Here is a 24,393-nt window from a genome sequence, read left to right on the forward strand (position 1 = left end):
TACGCATGCGCCTCAGCTGTCCTGCGGAACAGCTGGCGTTCATTTGAACAGCAGCTCTATGACTTTGATAGGTCACATTTCTCTGGGGGAAGGATGCCGTGGACTTGGCAAGGCGGGCCTAGCTGGTGGTTCCGTGTGGAATGTGGCACTGTCCCGGCACCGGGGAGACAAAACGCCTTAGCTACAGCGGATGACAGCATGCAGGCCAGGGTGGGGTTGACAGGGTCGCCGGGCCACAAGGTGGTGTCAGCCCCACACTGACCAGCGACACTGCCTCTACAATGGCGCTGCTAAAGACGACGGCAAACAAATAAAATGCAGAAACACAGTTCACGTAAAGCAGATATATAGCAAAAAAAAAAAAAAAAAAAAAAGCTCACGGGAAAACTAACAGGCAGGAAAGCCAAAGTCGCGGGCGTGTCGCCTGCACCTGCGCAGTCGCTACAAGTCCGTCCTTTTTTGTTTGTCTCGGAGGTGCGGATTGGACGAGACATCTCGTGAGAAATGCAAGCTCTCGCGGGAACAGTATTCAAAAAATCCCGGCACTTATTTAGCTCTGGTTCAGCTGAATAAACAGGACAGCTTTTTTGTGCTGAGGTGGATGTACCGACACGAATCCGGGCGCCCGGTGCTTTCTGGACAAGCCTCTGGTTGCAGCAGCCGGCAAGCGTGAGCTGGGAGGTAAGGGCGAGCGGCGGGAGGGGAGAACGGCGCGTCCGCCAGCGGAACGCCTGCTCTTCCGGAACCTGAGTTCTCTGGAGCCGCCTTCCGGGCCGGGCGTAGTTTTCCGTAGGACCGGCTAGCTGCCCGCTCGGCTGCCGATAAATAAGGGTGCTGGGTGGTCTTCATGAATTCGGTGACCTTGAGTCTGGAATCTTCAGTACCCATTACCCCTAGCCAGTGATGCAGCCCGAATTAAGGTGCTGCAAAAAATGTAACAAACGCACAATGAGTTCTCACTGTAGCGTCTCATTTTGTTTTACAATGATTCGAGTGTGCAATGGTAACATTTTGAATGTATCGGGTTAAATGTTTTCCAGCGTGCTTAGTTTTGAAGATATGGCCCCCAGAAAGTTTAAAATCCCATTTGGCTCACATGGTATTTCTGTTGATGCCCAGTCAGCGTTCATGTGTTATCTATCAGCTGTAATGCATCTAGTTACAGGCTTTTTATTGTTCTGATAGATGAAAGGTGTTTACAAACCTTACTTTGATGCAGGGGGTCAGTGGGGGAAGTGGGCTTAGAACTAAAGTAGCGCATCCACAGACCTTCCTGTTACTTTAATGACTTATGCAGGTTGTGTTTTTCAGAGGTTGGGCCGAAAAGTGGTTAGAACATCAGGCTTTGGAGCTCTGTGTGTCGTTTACCCACATCCTTGTGTGACCCACCATTTTCCCTCAAATCTATTCTAGTCAGACTTTCAGCCACAGCCCACTTCTGCCGGAACAGCCCTTGGGCCAGTGATGGGTATATTTGAAATCCAGTGGGTGGCTTCCAAGTTCTCACCTAATTTGACTTAGCACTATTTGCTATGATTGTTCATTCCCACATCCTGAAGGAATTTTGCTTATTGACTTCCCAGAACATTATATAGTCTTGACTTCGCGTTTACTTCAAGGATCATTCCTGAGAGTGCCCTGTCGTCTTCTTTCATAACAGAATTCAGTTCTGAGTCTTGTGAAAAATTATGCTTATATTCTAATGATAAGAAATCTTTTTAAAAAAATAATAAAAGCTTTAAATCCCAGCACTCGGGAGGCAGAGGCAGGCGGATCTCTGAGTTCGAGGCCAGCCTGGTTGACAAGAGCTAGTTCCAGGACAGGCTCTAGAAACTACAGGGAAACCCTGTCTCAAAAAAAAAAAAAAAAAACAACAACAAAAAAATAATAATAAAAGAAATCTTGCTGGGTGGTGGTAGCCCACACCTTTAATCCCAGCGCTGGGGAGGCTGAGGCAGGAGGATCTCTATGAGTTTGAGGCCATCCTAGTCTACAGAATGAGTTCTAGGACAGCCAAGGCTATACGAAAAGAAAAACTCTGTCTCACCCCGTCCCCCAATCATATTGATTTTGCCGTCATAATTTTTGTAGTATTCAGCGATTTCTCAATACCTACTCTGCTATTGTTGATTAGAGGTATTAGCTTACAAATCAGGAATAGAATCTAAAAACCCTTTCATTTTATATGACAGTAGTGTTAACTGTATGTGTTTCTTCTCTTGCTCTGATATCACTACATTTAGTTCCAAGTTCAGTAAATTTTCTCTTTATAGTAGGCTGAAAACAGCATGGAGCGAGAGATCACAGATCTTCGAAGCAAACTCAAAGAGTGTGAAAAGGAGCGACTGAAAGCTGCACAGTATGGCTTACAGCTCTTGGAGAGGCAAACTGAACTGCAGAATCAACTGGATAAATGCCATGAAGAAATGATGACCGTTACTGAGGTAGGATCCGGCACACCTGTTAACAAGGATGTGCTTGGGGACTACATACTTGTTTTGTGTAACAACTATTTATTCTTTTTGGAAGACCTAAGTCTTTCCCACCCTAGCGCCGTTGAGAAAGAGAATGAACTAAATGAATTTCCAGGCTTCTTTCCAACAGTGTGCTCTGAGTTTGAAAAGTCAAATAATGCGCTCTCCCTTTGTGCTGCATTTACTGCCAGGTTTTGTTTAGTCTACGCTCTACTTACGTGACCTCACTTCTTTTCTGGTTCTAAACATCTAGATGCTCCGTGGCATCGCACCAAGCCTTTAGTTCTGCCTGGAGGCCAAATTAGTGTATTCAAGTACCTGCCATTAACGGACATCTCAAGCTTGACGAAAGAACAACTCGTTCCTTGTCTGCTAACTGAATGGTCTCTTGCTTTAGTAAATGGATTGGCATTCATCCAGTTGCTTGAGCCTGAAGTCAGGAAGGCCCACATTTTATCCATCAACAAATCCAAGGACTCATTTAGTTAGGGTTTCTATTGCTGTGATAAAGCATTGTGATCGAAAACAACTTGGGGAGAAAAGGGTTGATTTCATCTTACAGCTCGTAGTCCATCATCCAGAGAAGTCAGGGCCTGAGCCTAGAGGTAGGAACTGGTGCAGAGGCCATGGAGGAGGGCTGCTCAGTGGCCTGGCCAGCCTGTTTTCTGGTACTATCCGAGACCACATGCCCAGAGAGGCACTCCCCACAGTGACATGAGCCCTCAGATATCAATTATTTATCAAGAAAATGCCTCACAAACTTACCTACAGGTCAATCCTATGGAGGCATTTTCTCAGCCAAGATCACCAATCCCCTTTTTCCAGATATGTCTAGGTTTGTGTTAAATTGACTTAAAAGAAAAAAAAAAAAAAAACAACCTAGCACAACCAAACATCTGCCTGGGATGCTGCTGCTCTACCCAGCCCACGGCCATCTGTCCACTTACCTACTGCTGCAGCCTTCTAACGGGTGTCACCATCCACATTACCATCTGACCATTCACGCTGCACACATCGAGTGCTCATGATACATGCAGGAGAGCTCGTTTCTTTCCTTCTGAAAACCTTATGGGGCTTTCTGATATGTTTTCAGTAGAGTCTGAGCTCTTTGCTTGGGTACGTACCCCTGTGCTTTGGCCTCTGCCTGACTCACCACCCCTTTTCGAACCACTTTTCTTCAGTCTTTCCTGTGCTGATTTTATACTAGTTGTTTTTTCCTGTGGAGTGACTCATCCCCGTGCTTCTTGATTCTGTGCTCAGCCTTAGACTTTCAGTTAAATGTCATGTCAGCAGAGCTAACACTGACTGTGTAGTATGAAGTCCAAACTTGCTCTTAAATCTCTGGAGTGCTGATTGTCTCCAGAGACGCAAACTCTGCAAGAGAGGAAACTTTGTCTACTCGTATTCACTGGTATAACCTTGTTGCCTGGCACACAGATATTTTTAGAATGGCTAAGTCAGTTTAATACTAAATGCTTGGTATTTTAAATTTGAATCTCAGAAGTTTAAATATAATAGGTAAAAGATCACTAATGGCAATTGTCATTTTCCCAAGTACTGCTGTTCTTGATAATCACGTAGTGCCAAATCATAAGACAAAGATTGCAGGCCTCAGAGTAGAAATAAAGTCATGTTGCACAATTGTTTTGAAAATACCTCACCAAACTTAGATTTCCTTTAAAAACAGAAGAGTTGGGGGGAGGGGAAATATAAATAATTCCAGCCAATTTTTTCTTATTTTAATTGAATTTTATTTATCTTATTTTTGTTTCATTTTATTTTAATATTTTGAAGTTTTTATACAATATATTTTGATCATGTTCTTTCTCCACTCCCCAACTCTTCCCAGATCCACCTACTGTCGCTGCACTGCAGAAACTGATTTTCCCTCTTCAGCAGCTGTCGGTTGCATATATAGCTTCTTGTTTCGGGGTAGGACTCTGTGCCCTCCTCCCTTCCTCTGTGGTGGAATTTTGTCTGCCTGGAATTTATAAAGGTCTTGTACACACTGTCACAGTCTCTGGGAGTTCCTATGTGAGTTCATCTGCCCTGCTCTTTCCTTGAAGTCACCTACTACCTCTGGCTCTTCAAGGCTTTCTGCCCCTTCTTCCAAATGGATCTCTGAACCTTGAGGAGAGGGGTGTGATATAAGACATCCCATTTAGGGCTGAACATTCCAGAGTCTCTTGTTCCCTGTGTTAATTCCCATTTACTGTAAGAACGTCTCTGGTGAGAGTTGAGTGGCGTCCTGAACTATGGGTTTAGCAGTGTGTGATTAAGCATTGTTCCATTGCTGTTCATTTAGCAGAATAGTAATTGTAGGTTTTCCTCTAGGGCCCATGACCTATCTACCCTCAGGTTCTTGGTCTCACTGACAGTGTCAGGTATGGATTTCATCTTGTAGAAGGGAATGAGAGGGCTCAAATCCAAGTAAAAAGACTGGTGATTATTCCCCTAGCATTCAAGCCACTATTGAACCCATAGGCCTAACTTGTAAGCAGGTTGTTAAATTGTGGTTTACACGGTATGTAGCTGGGTGAGACTGTTATTTTTCTCCTCTGGTGTTGTACGTAGCACTTTTCAACACTGTGAACACTACTAACCAGTAGGATGAAACTTCTAGCCGAACACCAGCTAGATTTCTCCATGTCGGGTCTTATGGCAAGTTGTGGAGGGTAACCAGTAGCACTGGTAGTACCTTATAATTGTTGAGGATACCATTGGCCAACAGCACAAAAACATGTAACCTATTCCTGATGTTGGGTTTTACTTGGTAGTATATGTCTGATTTGGGTATTACACCTGCCTCCAATTACATGGTAACACCAATTAAACTCCTTTCATAGATGTATGCATTTCAAGACGTGTTTACAGTCATTTCTTTCAAATGTGTTGTCTCTTGCCATAATCTCTTCTCTATCCTACCTTGTCTTATTTTTTTTCCAAAAGTAATTTAGAAAGAATTATAATACCTTTTTTAAACCTTAGCATGTTTCCATTCTTTGATTATTTTGTAAATGGTTTTTAGCAAACAACACTTTGAAAGTAATAGTTTATTCAGTATTTTTCCTTTTTACCCATTCTGCTGTTTTTTTTTCAAGGCATTATATAAGGAAGAGCATTTGGTTATCAAACAGTAATGCTTACTGGTAGCATCTGAGTGCCAGAAAAGCGTCCCTGTTTTGTCTTTGTTTGAATGGGGCTTGATAGACCATCATGCTCTGGGTTTTTAATCCTTCCTTGATAGTGAACTGAAGCAATTTCTATATCTCCAGCCTGGACATTAACATTCTTCCCCCTACTGTAGTTGTACGTTGAACAGTACAGTTATCCATACATAATACACGGAAAATTCCATATGTAATTTATAAAGCTAAAGTGTCCTGTTGGGGACACGGATCACTGTCCAGGAGACATGAAGCAGATGATGCTCCTGTAACACTATGTCATTGTGTCTTGTCACATGGCTATTATACTGTCTAGCATCCTAAGAACAGTTCGATTTTGAGAGTAAAATGACACATATCTTTTAATTGCTCTTTTTATTATTGTTTATATCATTAATTTCCCACTGTGTCAAATTTAAAATTAAATTTTGTCAGGATAAAGACTATAGATAGGGGGAGGTGCATGGTATTTGTTGGGCTTGGTACTCTTTAGGATCCAGGCATCAGGCTGGGGTTCTGGAACAAACTCAAGCAGCTAAGATGCAAATGACATCTGAAGCTGTACTGGAGTTTGGATGTCTGGCACGGTATGATTGTTAAACATGTGTCCCTTATAGTGTGTGCATCACAGCATCTGGCATCCATGAGCATTTCCTTCTGCTGCTTTGGAAATCTGTTCATACATCTTTTCCTTAGAAAGGCTCCTCTTCAAAGTTCTCCCCTGTTCTACTGTTTAGCATCCGTTGCCATCTGGACATTATACACTGCCCCTCATCTCTTAGTCATGGTGATTCACACTCTCATAAAACATTCCATCTGATAGATAATACCATAGTGGTAAATCTACTCAGTTGTTGGTGAACTAAGCGTTATATTAGTCAGAATTATGGTGTGCACTTGAGAAGAACTCTTACCCTCACGGAGTCTGCGTGTTGGACACTTTGATTTAGGAGTGTGGTGTGTGCACACTTGTGGAAGGCACAAACATGAGAGGTTTTCTTTAAGTCACTTTAGTCATAGCTCTGCGGGATTCTTTGCATAATATTAAGTAGAATTAAATGTCTCCTTGGTCCTCTGTATAGTGTTTGGCAGGAGCTAGTTCTTAAAAAGCCTCCTCTTAGCCGGCCCTTGTGGGTTCTAGACTAATCTTGAGGTTAGTGCCGTGTTTTATCTGCTAATGGGTTTGTGACCCAGCACATTTGCATGGAATGGACAGTTGTTGGGAGGATGGCTGAGTGTCTCTGTGAGGTGGTTACAGAGTTTCTGGTCTCGTGCTACCAAATGTCCCTTTACTTTTTCTTGTTGTCTCTCAAGTGGATTTTAAATTTTGGAAAGATTCTGATACTGTGCTACATTAAAGGTAACTTTCCTAATAATCAGTAAATTCCTAGTTTTTGATCAGCTTGAGATAAGACTTGCTTGCTACCATGATGGTTGATGTTTAGCCGAGGGCATCACTCATCAGTACGAGGGTTCATTGGATGTGGAGTCCAGAGAATGCTCCCTCCATCACCACCTCCACTGCTGGCTTTCAGGACACCAGAGACCACAGATTGGAAAGCAGAAGTTGGTAATTTGCCGAGACTAGGACTTTCCTTCTTTCACTTGAGTGTTTTGAGGCCACTGCAGTCTCCAAATACATCTTTTGGGGGTTCATTAAGACTGATTAGCAGCAGGGTTGGGCTCCTGGCTCATTTGGTGAAATCCTTACCTGAGCATAGTTCCCAGAAGTCATACTGAAAAAGCCCATATGATGATGCACACTGATGACTTCCAGTGCAGGAGAGGCAGAAAGATGGGTGGGTCCCTGGGGCTCAGTTAATTGGCAGTTCCACCTAGCCTACTTGACAGCAGGTTCTAGGTCAGTGAGAGACTCTGTCCCAAAAATAAGATTGCCTTAAGAACAACATCTGAGGTTGTTGCCTGGACTATACTTACACGCATACACATGAAAATGCATGTAACCCTGCCCCCAACCCAAGACAATAAAAACTGATTAACTACAGTATTCCATTTGACAAGTGGTTGCTATTTGGATAGCAAATAGCGGTTATGAACCAGCTTAGGATGCTAACTAATATCTAATGATTAAGATTTTTTATGCATCTAAATGTGTTTTCAGGGTTATAACCAAGAGAAGTATGCCCTTCAAAGAGAAGTTGAGCTCAAGAATCGGATGTTAGAAAGTTTGAGCTGTGAATGCGAAGCTTTGAAGCAACAACAGAAAATGCAGCTGGAGCAGTTAGAAATGCAGCTAAACAGAAGCCACAGGCAGGAAGTGAATGACCTGAAAAATAAGGTTTGGATCTGTGTTTCAGAGCAAAATATCCTGTGTTTGTATGGTTATCTGTAAGTACTGGGTGGGGGCAGAGGAGTTGCTTAAGTACTAATGGCCGAAAATAAGTTTTCCCTGTCTTAATGTTCAAGTGGAAACACTGAGAAATAAGCCATCAAAGGAATTTGTGTACAACTAGCCTGCTAATGACATGAAATTGTTAATTATTTAAATTTGGTATCTGAATATTTGTATTCGTAATATTGGTGACCAGTAAGGCCTCCTTATAGGCTGTGTGTTCACCTTGTAAGATAACTGACTAGTTCTGTAGCTGTCCCTGCTGCTACTCTGCACACAAACTGGTGTGCTGTCTTGTGAGTTACTGTGCTTCAGAGGTGAAACTTCATATGTATTTATGGAAGGAAACATGTGGACGTCTCAGCTCTCAAAAGTACTTTGTGAAGGAGGTAACCTTATCTCCATTATGACAGACAACGATGCCAGTGGCTAGGTGAACTGAAGAGATTGAACAAAATAAGAGCTAGAAATTGTGAACTGCTATTTGAATTGAAGCCGATGACAGTAAAGCCCGGTACTGAGTTTGTGCCCATGGTCCAGTGATTCCTTATATCCTGGCTCCATTGTAAACACAGAGTGGGCAGTTGTGCAGTGAGCACCCGTTCACTCTCAGGACCCCAGCTGCCCTGGGCCTTCAGTTTGCCTCTAAGAAATCTGGGGCTCTGCTTATGCTTCTCTTCAGATGGAGCTTGTACCCTGATTTTCTTTTTCAGATCCTACTCTATGAAAATTTTTAAAGATTTTTTATGTCCTATTTTCTCAGAAGTCTGTTTTTCAATTTTTAATTTTTTGTATAGTATCTTTTAATATTTTCCAAGTCTGTTTCCACCTATAATTTTTCATTAAACTACAATATATTTTTGAATATATATTTTGAATAATGGTATCAGCAAAATTATATCTAAGTAAGTACGATTTTGTGTAATACAGAATCATCTTGCCTGTGGCTCTGACAACTAGTAATCCTATTTGTAGCTAATCCGATTTGAGATGTGGATAACTGGAAAAGATATATTCTTGTTTTTCATTCTTGCATGGATTTAGCAGTAGCCCTAATTTTCTAAGTAGATATGATAGAGGAAATATTTGGGACTAAGTAAAGCAAAGATAATAATCAAGATGGCCTTTTTTATGGAAGAAAGAAAATTTTTACAAAAATCGTATTGCCAATAGTCTCAAATTATTTGTTTTAAAATTCTCAAGGTTTGCTCATTATCTTTTTCTTATTTCTCACATTTAATCTGTTGTTGAATTCCAAGGAGTTGACCTATAAACTCTCACGGTAGCTCTTGTCCCTGTAGTCCAGACCATCATCATGCTACTGTGGTCTAACCAGGTTACCCGCTTGAATCATTGTTACCCATGCCTCTGCAGGGCTCGGGAGGAGGCGTACCTCCCATTATATACAGCTGCCTCGTGGTTAGCTATACCACCTTCAGTTGCTTCTAAGAAAACCAGGTCTACTTGGATGTCTAGTGTAGGTCATGCCTGAATTTGTAGAACAATATAGGTCTTTGTTTAAAAGACACTCGGCAGATGAGAGATGTTTAGCTTGCAACCCAAGACTCCGTGTTCAGTTCCCAGCACTGTGAGTGGGGATGTTACTTAGATCCAGTGAGCTTCTGTAGAGTAGAATCTGGAAAATCAGGTATAAACTGTAAATTCAGCTTCAGGAAGGAAAGTTCAAAGAAAGCACAAGGACCCTTGAGTTCAGAGGTTGTGAGTCTTTCTTTTTCTTTTCCTGGTTTAGTTAGAGAAACTGAAAGTGGAATTAGATGAAGCCAGGTTAAGTGAGAAGCAGCTGAAGCAGAAGCTGGACCACCAGGAGGAAGTTCTCGCCCACAAATCGGAAGAGCTCCGGCTAATGTCTGAGCAGCGCATGCTCAATAGCATGTCTTCGGAGGTGCTGGCTCTTCAGATTGAGCTAACTGAGATGGAAGGTGTGAAGGTAATTTATATCTCAGGTGTTTTCTCCTTTCTCGTTAGAACAGTTTGCGTGTTCTTGTAGTTGTTCGTAAGAACAATTTGAAGACTGAACTGGTTGTTTACCGTAACCAAAAAGCACTCTGCAGAGTTTTCATGTGGGTTAATTCATTCATAAAATAATTTTCTATTTTATAACTTCTTAAGGCATATTTTATATTATGGAAACTCTGGAGTCATTTATAGGCTTTTATTTTGACACTAGTTGGGTCATAAAAGCCCGATATACAATGTTAGCACAGTGGAAATTAAAATGCTTGTCACTATAGATTTTTCATTTCAATTGTGGATAATTAAAACAAAATTCAAAGGAAAAGGAGACAATTTCCAAGGTATTTTCATTGGCTCTCTGCTAAAAAATTCATTAACTAAAAACATTTTAAAATATACTTGGCAACCTCTGGATGGCTTTGTTTTACTGTGAGGCGGGAATAGAATGAATGGATCAACTGTGTGTAAGAGATTAGTCAAGAGAAACCTTGCTGTACTCTTGTTGGTAGACTGCTCTCCAAGAAGAGGTGAAAGAGCTGCAGTACAAACAAGAACAACTAGAATGTGCCAATGCTTCCTTAATTCACCGGGTAGACCGGCTTCAAGAAGAAAAAGAGGAGCGAGAGAAGGAAGTGGTGTCGTATTATAACGCCTTAGAGGTATGGTGAGGATGTTGTCATATGCACAGTTGTTAGTGCCCTCTTGCTGCCCTCTGCTAGCGAAACTCTTCTTTTCCATCTAGAAAGCTCGCGTAGAAAATCAAGATCTTCAGGTGCAGTTGGGTCACGCGCTTCAGCAAGCCTTGGATCCCAATAGTAAAGGCAACTCCCTGTTTGCAGAGGTACTTGCAAGTGTTCTCATGACTAAATTGACGAAACTGGTATTTCATTTACTACAAGAACAAGCACGTTAATGTCTTCCAGGTGGATGATCGAAGGGCGGCTATGGAACGCCAGCTCAACTCGATGAAAGTCAAATATCAGTCACTGAAGAAGCACAATGCATTCACCAGAGAGCAGATGAACAAAATGAAGGTATGGATTCATCAGTAAAGGCTTTAATCTGCTTTGTCTTAGCAAATATATACAGGAAACTGATTTCCTTCAGAAAGTATACTTATGTAATTGTTTGTAGAATTGCATGATTCTTTATTTTATATTAAAAAGCACCTTGGGAAGGCAGCTGCAAATTGCTTTAGTGGTTCCTCACTGACACCAGGTGGACAGTCTTCTTGTCCATTGGAATGAGAAATAGTTTTTTTTTTTTTTTTTTTTGCACAAAGCATGGTGTGTTCCTGAGCATAACGCTGTTTCCTACTTCGTCTAGACTTAGCTCTCTTGCTAGGTCTCACACAAAGGCTTATTTTTTATTGACATCTGTACTGCTCATGGTCTCTTATTGCTACAGCTCAGTAAGCCAAGTGTGGGCCATCTGCATGTAAGGTTCTTTTGTCTTTTTTTCCTCATTCTAATTAAGTGAGAGGTCATGGAAGTGCTCAGAGCAGTGAGAAGGCCACAGTCCTGGCTGTTCCAGTCCTTTGGATCTGAGCCCTCCTCCCATGGGCCCGAGGCTGCTAAGGTAGTAATAGATTGCTAGAAAGGCTCCCTCATTTTCCTCCCTAAGTGTTTTACCAAAGAAATAAGGAACTTCAGTAATTAAACTTGGGAGTTACATAAGCTACTTGAGGTGGGGTATTAGTCTTCATGAAAGTGCTAGCCAGAACCTGCCTCTTAGAGTTGTTCTGGACTAATGTGGAGTAAACACTTACCCATCCTTGTGGTTAATTTCTGTGAGTAACTTAACAATTTCCTCACTCACTTACAAATTTTAGAAAACCCCCAGTAGAGCCATAGTCTTAACTCAAGTGATGAGTAGCAGGCGATGTTTGGCCAGGCTCATGTACCGTCTAAATGGCACGCTGCCAGACCTCAGCATGTAGTTCCATGTCCATTTCATAGCACATACATAGTTACGTTAAAGACTTCAGATACCATAAAAGTAGTCAAAATAAGTACTTGGAAGATCTCCACAACAAAACATTTGGTGCAAATGTTTTCAGATTATGAGATGAAATAGGATTATTTACTTTCTGGGTTGAATTCAAATCAGTGAAGCACAAAACAGGAATTATACTAGAAATATACCTACCAGGATTTTGATTTTGGGGGTGATTGTTTTTCTAGTTACAAATCTCCACACTGCTGAGGATGCGGGGGTCTCAAACTGAGCTGGAGCAGCAGGAAAGGTTGTTTGCCATGTTGGAGCAGAAGAACGGTGAAATAAAACACCTTTTAGGTGAAATTAAAAATCTGGAGAAATTTAAGGTAAATGTGCCAAAGTTTGAATTGAATGTCTCTATATTTTTAGCTTCTGTAGTTTATTAGGCAATTAACCTCCAGTTTCGGTACCAGTTTACCCAGTGTTTATTTTTTGAGCTCACGCAGTCTAGCCTCAGTCTTGCATATAGAGTGTGAAGTCAGTCCCAGCATCGTTTGTTAAATTCGGCCCCAGTGAGATGCCAGGTTTACCACATAACAAGTTTCTGTTTGTGCGTGAACCTTTCGACAGTGTCTGTGTATTGGTTGACCTCTGTTTGTTTGGGTTCCAGAGGTTTTGGAGTATATGTTTTTATTTTTAGACTTTAGTTCCCCTAGTTTTTCTTCATAGTGTTCTGGTTGCTTTTACATGTTTGCTTTTCTCTTATCTGATGCGCACATGCACACAATACCAGAAAGAACTATTTGGTGTTGTTTTGTAAGATTATATTACATTTATAAATTTTCAGATTTTTTAATCACCTCAGGGAGCATTAGTATCTTTTCATTAAGCTTCTAATGAAAGATTCAAGTTCATATAAGAAGCAGATTTTATAACTGTTATGTTAATGATCCCTTAAGTATTCTGTATTGTGGTCATTAGTTTATCATTAAATATTAAGTTTTACTTTCATCTCTTAGAAAACTGTTGAAAAGGTAGCAATTTTGTTAAATGTATAGTGTATTACTGGGCGGTGGTGTGCCTACATTGGCTGAGCACTGTTCTTTGAAAAGTACATTTACAGTCAGGGAAAGCTGGGTTTTTGCGGTCTCTAAAATTGTTTGCTAAATTTTAAACAAATTTACCCCCTGCCTCAGAGAAATAGAAAGAATTTCCTTCAGTATTGGGGATGGGGGAATACCAAAGGTAACACCAAGGCTTTTCTCTCCATGCTTTCCACTTTATAGCTTTTCTCTGAAGTCCAGAATTGAACCAGCAGTCATTGCTTCTTCCATTCTAAAAGCTAGGAGGGGGAACTGTGGGAATGGTGTGGTTGGGAGCCTTAGTTTCGTAATTAAACATGTGTTATTTTATGCCCATGTCACATTGATCCATTTTGCTTATTTGAAAAGAGAACTGCTTAGTAGTCTTCCTACTCCAGAAGGCAGGTGAGTTAAGAGGGTGGTTCTTAGCTTGATGACTGTAAATTAACAGTCAGTTTCTACTTAGTGGTGGCTGTTGCTGTTACAGCAAACCTAGTGTGTTGCCTGCTCTGTGTAATAAGAGTTTCTGCTTTCGTTAGATCTTATATGAAAGTATGGAATCTAAGCCGTCCACATCAGCCAGCCCTTGTTCTCTAGAAGACAGCACCTACTATGCAGATTTACTTCAGCTAAAGCTTGATAAGTTAAAGTAAGTGTTTGGAATCTGAATACAAAGATGAAGGGTTTGCTTGCTTATAAGAGTATTACTGACTCATTTTTTAATTTGTTTTTAATTGCCAAAAAATCTCCAGAGGAATGTCAATAAAAATATCCTCATGTAGCATATGAGTTTATATAAAATATGCATTTCTTTTGTGTTTAGCATTCAGATTGGTAAGTGAAAAGAACTCTCAGATTCTCCATCAAAATTCAAGAATAAATTTCGTGTAATTTAAAACTTGAATATATGCATGTGTGCATTTTGGAAAAAATATTTTCTCCCTCTGTTTTCTTTAAAGACTCCATGAAATTCTTGTGGGGGGGGGGCGTTGCATTGTTAAGACTTACTTTATTCTTTCTTTTATTGTTAAAATCTCAGAGAAATGCCTTTTTAATACACAAGATTTATTCTACCATCCTTGTACTGTGTGTTATTTTAATATTCTTTAATCATTCTTTTCTGTTACTGTAGCAAAGAAAATGAAAGCACAAAAGGCGAGCTATCCATACAGAGAATGAAGGCGTTGTTTGAGAGCCAGCGGGCCCTGGATATTGAGCGGAAACTGTTTGCGAATGAAAGACACCTGCAGCTTTCAGAAAGTGAAAACATAAAACTGAGAGCTAAGTTGGATGAACTAAAGCTGAAGTATGAGCCTGAAGGTGTGTGTCGTAGGCTTTCGTCTTTAAGATCACTACTAGCTCTGAGAAACCAAGACATGTTTTGTAGCTTTTTACCAATGTCGTTATAAACTAAATTACGACCCTGTGTCTGCAGTAAAGGTTAGCTGTCAGATGTGTAAGAAAATTAGAACTGGTTGCATGACTATAACAGTGTTCTCTCTCAGGATATCTGAGTTCATACTGAACAGCAAGAACTTGAGTTTCTCCTCTTGAAGACTGTAGCATCTTATGGTGGCTGAAAGAGCTTTGAAATTATTTTGAGAAAGGGTCTCACTCTGCAGCCCAGGCTGGTGTCACACTCCTGACCTTTACTCTGCTTCCTGAGTGGGGTCATAGATGCATATGACCAGCACAGGTCAGAGTTTCAGCTTGTCGAAGCCACTGATACTGGGCGCTAGACTAGCTAAGTTTGTTTATAGAAGAACTAAGCAAGACTTAGGTTCAAGTACTCGTCCCTCCGTCCCTCCCTCCCTCCCTCCCTCCCTCCCTCCCTCTCTCCCTCCCTCCCTCCCTCCCTCCCTTCTTCCCCCTCCCAGCCCCCGTGAATCTCTGGAGGAGCGTTCCAGGACTGTACGTGTTAGGATTCAGGCTCTTTAGTTGTTGTCTGCTGCCATTCCATTGACCAGACATTAGTCCTGTGTCCTCGGGACCCATCACCAGAAAGGCAAAGAAGATGTAGTCTTGACCTCAAGGGCTGTCTGTGTTTCCAGCTCCACATGGAAAGTTCTGTTTGTTTTTCTTCTGATACATAGTAATCGGACACATTTATAAGGTACAGTGCGGTGCATTGTAGAATGATCGAGGTAATTAATATCCACCACTGTAGTCATATCTCAGAGCTACTTATGGTTTAAGTTTAGTATCTTAAACTTTTACCCTTTCTTTGCTGAGAACTTTCAAAATTCCTCTGTCTGGAATGCCCAGTGTTATTGACTATAGTTGTCATGCCTTTAGAGCTCCCAGGTGAACGAGACCACATCGTGTTTGTCTTTTAAACAGGTATTTGTTATTACTGCGTGTGAGCCTGTACCTGTGTGTGATGTGTGCTCGGTTCTCTTCTGTCTCTATGTAGTTCCTGGAGCTCGAACTTTGGCTGTCAGGCTCACAAGGCAAGCACCTTTACTCAGTGAGCCATTCTTTAGCCCCTATTTTGCTCTTTTTAAAAATCAGACTGTTTTTTAGGTAATTTTCTTTCTGGGTTTTTTTTTTATCATTTTTAAGCTATTAATGTTTTATTAGGCATATCATTTGCCAACTTTTCTTCCATTCTGTGATCTCTTTCATTGTTTCCTTTGCTGTTAATAGAAGTTTTAGTTTTAATATGATCCATTTTTTTTTTCTTTTAATTTTTTTTACTTTTGCGTTTATTGCTTGTGCATTTCAAAGTCTTCTCTAAAAGGTCCTCACTAGAGTAGTCTTGCAGCACTGGCTCTTTTCTAGTGTCCCAGTTTCTGAAACTGTATTTAGTGAGTAACCCATTTTTAGCTGATCTCACTTCATACGAGAGATGAGGTGTTTAGTAATTAGCGTGAAGTCGCCAGTTTTCTTGGCACCAGGAATTGAGGAAATTGTCCTTTCCGTTACGTGTTTTGACTTTGTGAACATACAAGCTATGTGTCAATGGATTGGTTAATTCCTCAGCTCTCCGTTATGCTCTGTTGGTCAGTGTTCTCCCTGTTGTTGACAGGTTTCCTTGGGGTGAGAAAGGATACTTGATGGGACCTTGGTTTGGGGTCCCACCAAAGCAAATATTTGTAGGTTTTTGTTCAGACTTTTTTTTTTTCTAGCATGTGATCTTCATATACAATAGAGAAGAATGAATTCTACAGCTGTTGGATAGAATGTCCTATACATTTCTCTTAGCTTCATTTGAAGTCTGGAGTGTACCTTAAGCCCAGAGTGTCTGCTGATTTTTCTATCTGGGTGATTTTCCATTGCTGTAAGTGGGCATTGGTATCCCCAGGTGTCACTTGCCTGCTGTCTCTCTAATACAGAGAGATGTATTGATGTTTGTTTGGTGTGTGTGTGTGTGTGTGTGTGTGTGTGTGTGTGTATGCTACAGTGCTACAGACTCAGTTCTGGGCCCCTTTATCATTCTTTACTGTCCTGATGTGAAGTTTATTTGACCTGACATAAATATCTCACTTTTCTTCCGGGCTGCAAGTGGATTGCATTTTCCATTCATTGATTTCCAGCCTCTGCATATCCTTGCAGATGAAATGAGTCTCACATCGGCAGCATCCTCTGTTCCTGTTCTTGTAATCCCTTTAGCCACTCACTGTCTTTTAATTAGATAATGTACCCCATCTGCATCCAGAGTAATTACTGGTAATTAAGAACTTGGTGCTGCCGTATTTCTGGTTGTTTTCTGGTAGGCCTTTTCTTCCTTTCTTTCTCCCTCCAGTCTTCGGTGCTGAGAATTGTTTCTCAGTCACTATATTTGTTTTCAGTTATAATCACCACACACTTATAAAGAACGTCCTAGACTGAACTGAAGTGTGACAATTTTGAATACTAAGTCAAAAAGAAAAAATACCTCCTCTTAGCTCCATTTCTCCCCTTGCTTTGAGTTTTGATGTCAAAATTTAAGCCTTTTTATGTTTCCTATTCCTTAACTATTGATTATAATTGTTCCTTTGTTGGTGTTTTTTTATATCTTCCTGTTCAGTGCATAGGGGGCTACATGACTATCAGGTCTGAATATTGAGATTTTTCTCTTATCGTTTCAGGTTTAAAACTTCAGATGCCACCCATCCCCCAAAATGTATTATTTTTATGTGTATGGGCGTTTTGTCTCTGCATGTATGTGTGCACATGCCTGGTGCATGCAGAGGTCAGAAGAGGACATCAGATGCCCTGGAACTGGTATTAAGGACAGTTGTGAGCCACCATGTGGCTGCTGGGAATTGAACTCAGGTCCTATGGAAGAGCAGCCAGTGCTGTTGACCACTGAGCCATTGTTACTGTTACTCCGGCCCAGTACCTCTTGTAAGACAGTGAATTCAGCTTTTCTTAGGGAACAGTATCCATCTTCCATTTCCAAAGATCTGCTTTGACTGGCAGCTCTTTCCCTTTGTCACTCTGAAGGCTGCTGCCAGGGTCATTGCTGCTCCCTTATGCCCCCCTATGCTGCTCTCAGAGTGTTCTTTGACCTTTGAGAGTTTGACTCTTTGGGTTGGGTCTGACCAAACTTTTGACCTTTCCACAGGAAGGTCGTTTCTTCTTGGGTTTATAAAGCTTCTGTTCTTCATTTGAATAGACTTTGTACCTTTCGTCATTATCTGGTTCTCTCTTGGTACCAGCGACATAGCTTTTCCTTTGGATGGTGTCTCATAAACCGCTGGAGCTTTCTTTCTTCCTCCGTAGTCACTTTCTTTTCCTTATTTTCAAAGTGCCTGTCTTCAGACTCACTAATTCTCTCCTCTGATTGGTCAGTCCTACTGTTGATATCTTATGCTTAACTTTTTATTTACTATATTTTTTTAACTTACATTTTTTTATTTTTTGCATCTGGTTTGTGTGTTTAAAATTCTGTTTTTTCTTAAAATGATATTTTAAGCTCTTTGCCCCTCAAACTATTTATTCCCATACATGTCTTTAGTTCTGTCATTGGCACCTTGCTTTGCCATTTTTAAAACCCTCCTTCCTTGATTTTCTTAGTCCCTAAATATAGCTCTGGATTGATGAACTAGGTGCTCGTTATATTCTTTGCCATCTGTGTTTGCCTGTGACTTCTATTTCATTGTTTTGGTGTTTTGGGGTGGGTTTTTGTTGTTGTTGTTGTTGGTGGTGGTTTTTGGTTTATTTGTTTTTTGCAATTCTCAGCATACCAACTTCTTACATTCCACTTCAGCATTTAGAGGTCACCCTCAGCACAGGTTAACTGTCAGTTTTGTGACAGCTCTGTGGCTTATCCACCTGGGTGTGGGTCCATGGACAGCCCTAAGGAGGCACCCAGACATCTGGGAGAGCCAGTCCCACACTTAAGTCCAAGGGCCATGCACATTGTGTCTCCAGCAGTATGGGGCCCTTACACAGTCTGGACTATTTGACAGGGATGAAGGGCTTTGCAAGATCTAGATATTAATTCCTGCTTGCCCGTTTCTTCTTGTTCTCTGCCGACTTGGAGTAGAATAGCCCCTTGGTAGTCTCCCTTGTGGGCCAGTGCAGGAGTGAAACTCCACATAATGAGTCGGGATGATGGGAAAGTCAAATGTCCCCCTCTGTGAGTCTCTCAACGTAGCCCCTGAATTATGTACATAATGCTCTAGTGGCTTGGTGAAGGGGAACACAGTCACAGGCCCTTTCGTAGCTCAGTCGCTATGTGTGTGTGTTCCAGAGTCTTTACCATCTTGCATTTGTATTTTGGTTTTCTGAGCTCTTTGAGGTGTTTTTAAGTACATAGTTATTCCAACTCTGGAAGGATAATGGATGGAAATACAGATTCTACCGTCTTCTTTCACCATTCATCTTGGATTTATTTATTTACTTAATTACATTTATTTAATTTTGAGACAGACTCTCATTATGTAGTCCTGGCTATCCTGGAACTCATTGTATAGACCAGATTGGTCTTGAATTTACAAAAATCATACCAGTGATAACTGCTAAGTGCTAGGATTAAAGGTGTGCACCATCATGCCTGGCCCAGGAATTCTGTTTTTAAGGAAAAACATTTTGATGCAGGCTATACAGTAAGTCTTAACTACTCAGAAAATAGCCTGCCATACAGTCTCTGCAGCTGATACACTGCAAACAGTTCATTTTATTGTGTTTAAACTAAAAAAATAGAAAGTCGGTACTAAGAAATCTGTGAACGCTGTGGTGCTGCCACTGCCTCCCCCTCACGAGGTTGTGTTGGCGTGTTCCAGTTTGAGGAGTCTTAACGAGGTACCTCTGCCTAACTTTCTTCGAGATCACCTGTGGGAACTATAGTGAGCCTCACCACTAGGGGGAGGTTGTTGACAATAGGAAGATTTTTATAGTTTCTAAAAGATTCTTTTGTTGTTCCTTTTCTCTTTTGTGATTCCAATATGCTCTCCTGATTAAGAATTACCCATTATGAATTTCAAAGATCTGCCAACCCAACAAAGAACACAGGATTAGGGGGTCGGGGTGATTCAGAGGAGCAGTGCAAAAAACAGGGGGGCATGCTAATCTGAAAGCAGATTGTGAGCAGGAACCCCTTTCTTTGCTGTAGTACTTCAGACCTCTAATATTTTGAGTTTGAAAATGAAAGGGTGCCTTGGTGACAGTGGGAGAGAGACAGTAGAGCAAGTGATGGGGTGGCTGTGTGGGACCACATAGAGGATAACGGCTCTGTAGCAGCTGCCGTGAGACAGGCTGTGGTTGGGACTCGGGAGACATCCATCATAGAGGTGGCCAGATTCTGAGTACATTTTATAAATGAACAGTAGGCGTACAGTACCAGTATTCAGAATTCTGGCAGTCTTTTTCATTCTGTCCCTACAAGACAGTACTGAGAGGAGCAGCCTTATAGATCCCCAGGTGCGGAGAAGTTACTGCACAGGGTGTCCTGGCTGCAGCGTGGGACTCAACCAGAACTCCTGGACTCTGCCATTGCTGCTTCACCTGCCAGAGATCTCAGTAGAGCTCCCTGCTGTCACCAGCACATCAGATCATTTCTGAGCTGTATATATCACAGAATTTACAAGGAAAAAGAAATAGACGCTCTTACAAGATAGAGTTGATGGTGCGTGGGGCCAGAGCTGGAACTCAGGATAAGGCTTGGAGCCCTTTCCTGGACCACAGAAGCAGAAACAGCAGAGTGTCTATCAAAAGATTGGGTGAAAGACGGTACAAGGCATAGAAGTGAAGCTGACCAGAGAGTGACGGGCTAGCTGGAGGGTGGAGAGAACAGGAGATATATTGTACATGTCGGGTGCCCAACATGTAATAAATACATGCTTATATGAAAGTTTAGAAGTATTGAAAAAAGTACAATAATTAAAAAATATAATTTTATCAAAGAGAAAAAATATATTTTAAAAGTACCCAAAAAGGAGCGAATTTATTTGTAACTTGGTTTCCTCGGGTTGTGACTTGGTTTTATTCAATGAGTGTGCATTTTAATAAGTTTTTTCTTCTCAGAGAAAATTGACGTGCCTGTGCTCAAAAAGAGGCGTGAGGTGCTGCCATTGGATGTAACCGCCCCAGAAGAGACACCTGCTGCCAGTGCCATCGGGGAAGTTTCTAGACTGCCGCTTCAGAGGGAGGAGAAAGAGTCCTGCCTCAATAGCTTAAGTGGTAGCGCTGTGCAGCCGGGACCGCCAGCCTCTTCGGCCGTTCAGCCAGCTAGCCTCTCTCCTCGCAAGAGTCCGCCTGTAGAGACGCAGCCGAAGACGGAGAAGAAGTGTGTGAAGCTCATGGACGGTCCAGGCAGTGCTGAGGCCTTACGTGAACAGAGTGGGAACACCCCCAGCTCCCCCAGGTCAGTGTGTCCTTTTGCCTTGCCTCCAGCAGCCTTCTCCATCTTTCCTCTCACTGCCTGAACTGTGCCATGCTGCCCTGTCTGTTTTCCTGGCCGTGTGTGCACTGTAACGCTGCATTTGATCTGTCTTCCTTTGGTTCTTCTCAGAGCATCAGGAAGACTAAGGTGACTGCAGGAGGAAAGGGCAGTGGATGGCAAGTGACGCTAGGCAGTTACACTTCCTTAGTCGATGGAAACAGCACAGCACAGCACAGCACAGCACAGCACACCTGAGGGTTCCGTTGGGTGGAGGAAATGCACTGTTGTTTCTCTCTCAGTTCAGGAGTAGCCATGAAAGAAAAACTTTCTCAAAGGACTATTCAGTAGTCTGAGGCATTTAGACTTAAATTTTTGGTAAGAGCAGGTAAAAGTTTTATGGTTTTTGATATCTATACTAAGCTTCAGAAATAGGCTTTGATGCCTGCTTGATATTTTTAAATATCCAAGCTAATTTAGTTTCGTGTTTATTCCCAAACTTCAAAGCTTGCAGTTTCTGTGTAATTGAGTTTGTGACGGAAAGAGAAAGTGCCAGGTAGCACATGAAGGAGCCAGTGTTCTAAGGGCCCTGTCTTTGGAGAAAGCGAAGCTGAGAGAGATAGACAGTAAAAGAGTGAATGGCGTGTCAGCGCGAAGGTCCTGGATCTGTACAGCATCATGAAGTGCAGGACGGTTGCTGTTGTGGAACTGGCCTAGACATCCAGCAGCACAGGCATGGTGAAGGATGCATGGTTTATACACAGCGGAACTCTGTCAGCCTCAGAGGCAGCAAAGCTGGGTAATCCGGAGGAAGATGAATGCAAATGGAGACAAGCATGCTAAGCTGATTAGGCCAGTCTCAGAGTAATAGTGCATGTTTCTCTCATTTGTGGCTCCCAGATATGTACATAAAACATGCATGTGACATGAAAATAGAAGCAAAAGCATCTTTAGGGACTAATGGGAGGAAGGGACAGGCATAGGAAGGATAGGTTAGAACACATGTACCCACATACTTGTACAAAAGTTTTAAAAAGTGCTTAAAGAAGATGAAGGAGCCAAAAGTTTTAAGGAGATGGATGATGTCTACATGCAGTGCAAAGTATTTAAAATAACGCCCTTACACATTTAAATTGTTGGTGAGCATCTGCACCATGAGATGAGCTAGCTCTCTGGGAACTGCTAGGGCTACATTAATTAGAGTAGGTGCAGAATCAGACATTTAACTGAGATAGCAAGACGGCACACCCCATACCACAGGGTTTCCTGGTACGCTTCCTATGATTGTAAGTTCTCAGTGCTAATGAGGGATTCACCAAGAAAAAACATCAGCTGCTACTGTTGTATTATTCTGTTAAGTTTTTTAAAATAATGTTTAAATCTGTATTGTATGAGAAGTAAACACTTGGTGTTTGAGCCTCTCCACCTTATCCAGCAGTTCTGGAAGGGGCTGGGCAGCTGCTCCCTGTCGTGTGTGAAGTCGATGGGTGACAGTATGTCTCTAGGTAGCTTCTAGATGGCACGGCATCTTGCTGTCTGTTGTCCTCGTTACTTTTTCTGCCCTTTGTTGCTGGAGAAACATTACATAATGCATGTCACTAATGGATTCAAATTGCACATTGGAAAATTTTTGTCTGCTTAAACACACACACACACACACGAAAATACTACAGAGTGTTTGTTTTTAAGTGTGTAAGTCCATCTACTAACTTAAAACATTTCCAACCATATGTATTTTCTGCAGGTGTAACCTAGACTCACTGTTTGAGGTTAACTCTGTCCCAGAAAAGATGGCCTTTGTCGAGAACTGAAATTCTGCACTTTCATTATTCACTTAATGAATGTTCTTCCATCTTTTGTTTGTTTTGTTTTGTTTTTCGAGACAGGGTTTCTCTGTCCTGGAACTCACTCTCTAGACCAGGCTGACCTAGAACTTACAGAGTTCTGCTTGCCTCTGCTTCTCAAGTGCTGGATGCTAACATCTGTGTTACTCATTTACTGCTTTAAACTCTGTTTGAAGGGTTTTTGTTGTTGTTGTTGTTTGGTTGCTTGCTTTTCTGTTTTCTTGTCTGAGACAGCCATCTACTTGGGTAGCCTGGGGTTTCATGTTATTTTATCTTGTGTTCATTAACCTTTTGTATGTGGTGTCAACCTTAAAATACTGCTTCAGTATTTGGTGTTCTTATGATGTGTATCTCATTTTACCTAATACTCAGGCATTGTTTGACCTTTTTTCAGATTTAAGGATATTTATTAAACATTTTAAAAAATTAAGCCTACAAACATTACACATTCTTTTTAAAGTCAGTCATTTAGTATTCATAATGGAGTCTACTATAGTTTTTGCCCTGTGTACATAAGATAGTATAGCCCTTTTTGGAGGTCGATGTTACTAGGCATTTACTTCTTTTTCTTGACCATACTTGAATTCAGAATATATGCTTTAATGCTTGTAGGTTATCTGCGGAATCAAAGCTTTCAACAGAGGTGAAAGAAAGGAAAGAAACTACAAGCAAATTGGAAAAAGGAGCGTGTAAGAAATCACACACAATCATGTATGTGTCCTCAAAGTCAACCCCGGAGATGCAGTGCCCACAGCAGTAGGAGGGGGTTGCTCTTCAAGGCTTGCTGAAGATCGCACCTGTGTGCAGGATACCCTTGTGGGACATTTGCATACACCAGTGCTAAGACCTCTGTGACCAGAAATTAAGCTATCCTGTGATTCTAACCCTTTACAGACCTGTTAGTCACAGTGAACAAACCATTACCAGAGGAAATACTTTTATTTAAACCTGTTTGCTGCACTGGACCAGATTTTGAAATTTATGTGATAAATAATGTTCCTTAAGAACTGAAAATTGGACAGTACAACATTGAAGTTATTAATTGTGTTTTCCTATGTACAGTTTCATGAATAAATAAAATTGTATTTTTCCTGTCTTGTAAAAATAATGAATATTGCTTGAAAATGCATGTTACTGCAAAATATTTTAAAGAGTTAAAGCACCTATATTTATATGTATAATTTATATTTTCATAACTCAAACTAAATAATAATTTTGAAACTTAAAATTGCAGTAAATTTTCCCATTTGTATTTTCTTAATTCTATATAAACAAGGATGTTAATGAAAAAGAATGAGAAGAAAAATGAGTGTCAAGGATTCTTATTTACTGGTTACATAATTGTACATATATTTTTGCTTATCTCTTATGTAACATATATAACTACATGTAAATACACATATAGCAAAATATACTGAATTCTAGTATTACCAGGTTTTTTTTTTTTAAATTTAAGTGATAGATTTGTTAACTTAATTTTATGTGTTATTTTCTATAGGTGAGTTAGGACTCTTCAGAAAGCGAGCAGGGTGTATATAGATAGAGAATATTTCATCTCAGGAATTAGCTCCCAGGCTGTAATTCTAAATACACAGTGGGGATTGGCAAGCTTGAGAAGAGCTAAGAGCATGGCAGTAGGTCCAGGACCCCACTTTGGACCTTTCTGTTGTGTTGGCATCCCTTTTTATTTAGTATTCTAATTAGGCTTCTCTGAGCTTTTTTGTCAGTCTTAAAGATATTTATCATTCATTTAA

General features: G+C 41.1%; 1 protein-coding gene across 1 annotated transcript; it reads left to right on the forward strand.

The window, feature by feature from the left end:
* The first annotated feature begins 576 nt into the window (after positions 1 to 576).
* Positions 577 to 23,685, forward strand: Spdl1 (spindle apparatus coiled-coil protein 1). Its single transcript, XM_038328154.1, has 12 exons — positions 577 to 681; positions 2,274 to 2,444; positions 7,764 to 7,940; positions 9,745 to 9,942; positions 10,478 to 10,627; positions 10,711 to 10,809; positions 10,892 to 11,002; positions 12,152 to 12,292; positions 13,528 to 13,637; positions 14,121 to 14,308; positions 20,441 to 20,780; positions 23,252 to 23,685. Exons 2-12 carry the CDS (start codon positions 2,289 to 2,291, stop codon positions 23,397 to 23,399), a joined length of 1,818 nt encoding a protein of 605 aa, XP_038184082.1. The 5' UTR covers positions 577 to 681; positions 2,274 to 2,288; the 3' UTR covers positions 23,400 to 23,685.
* The last annotated feature ends 708 nt before the right edge of the window (positions 23,686 to 24,393 follow it).

This window comes from Arvicola amphibius, chromosome 4 (assembly GCF_903992535.2).
Source record: "Arvicola amphibius chromosome 4, mArvAmp1.2, whole genome shotgun sequence".
Lineage (NCBI taxonomy): Eukaryota > Metazoa > Chordata > Mammalia > Rodentia > Cricetidae > Arvicola > Arvicola amphibius.

Excerpts from the sequence above, each read along its gene's own strand:
- Spdl1 (XM_038328154.1), top strand. The coding sequence starts at position 2,289 with ATGGAGCGAGAGATCACAGATCTTCGAAGCAAACTCAAAGAGTGTGAA. Across the intron at positions 9,943-10,477 it reads CTGAGATGGAAGGTGTGAAG|ACTGCTCTCCAAGAAGAGGT; the intron begins GTAATTTATATC and ends TCTTGTTGGTAG. Across the intron at positions 10,810-10,891 it reads GCAACTCCCTGTTTGCAGAG|GTGGATGATCGAAGGGCGGC; the intron begins GTACTTGCAAGT and ends AATGTCTTCCAG.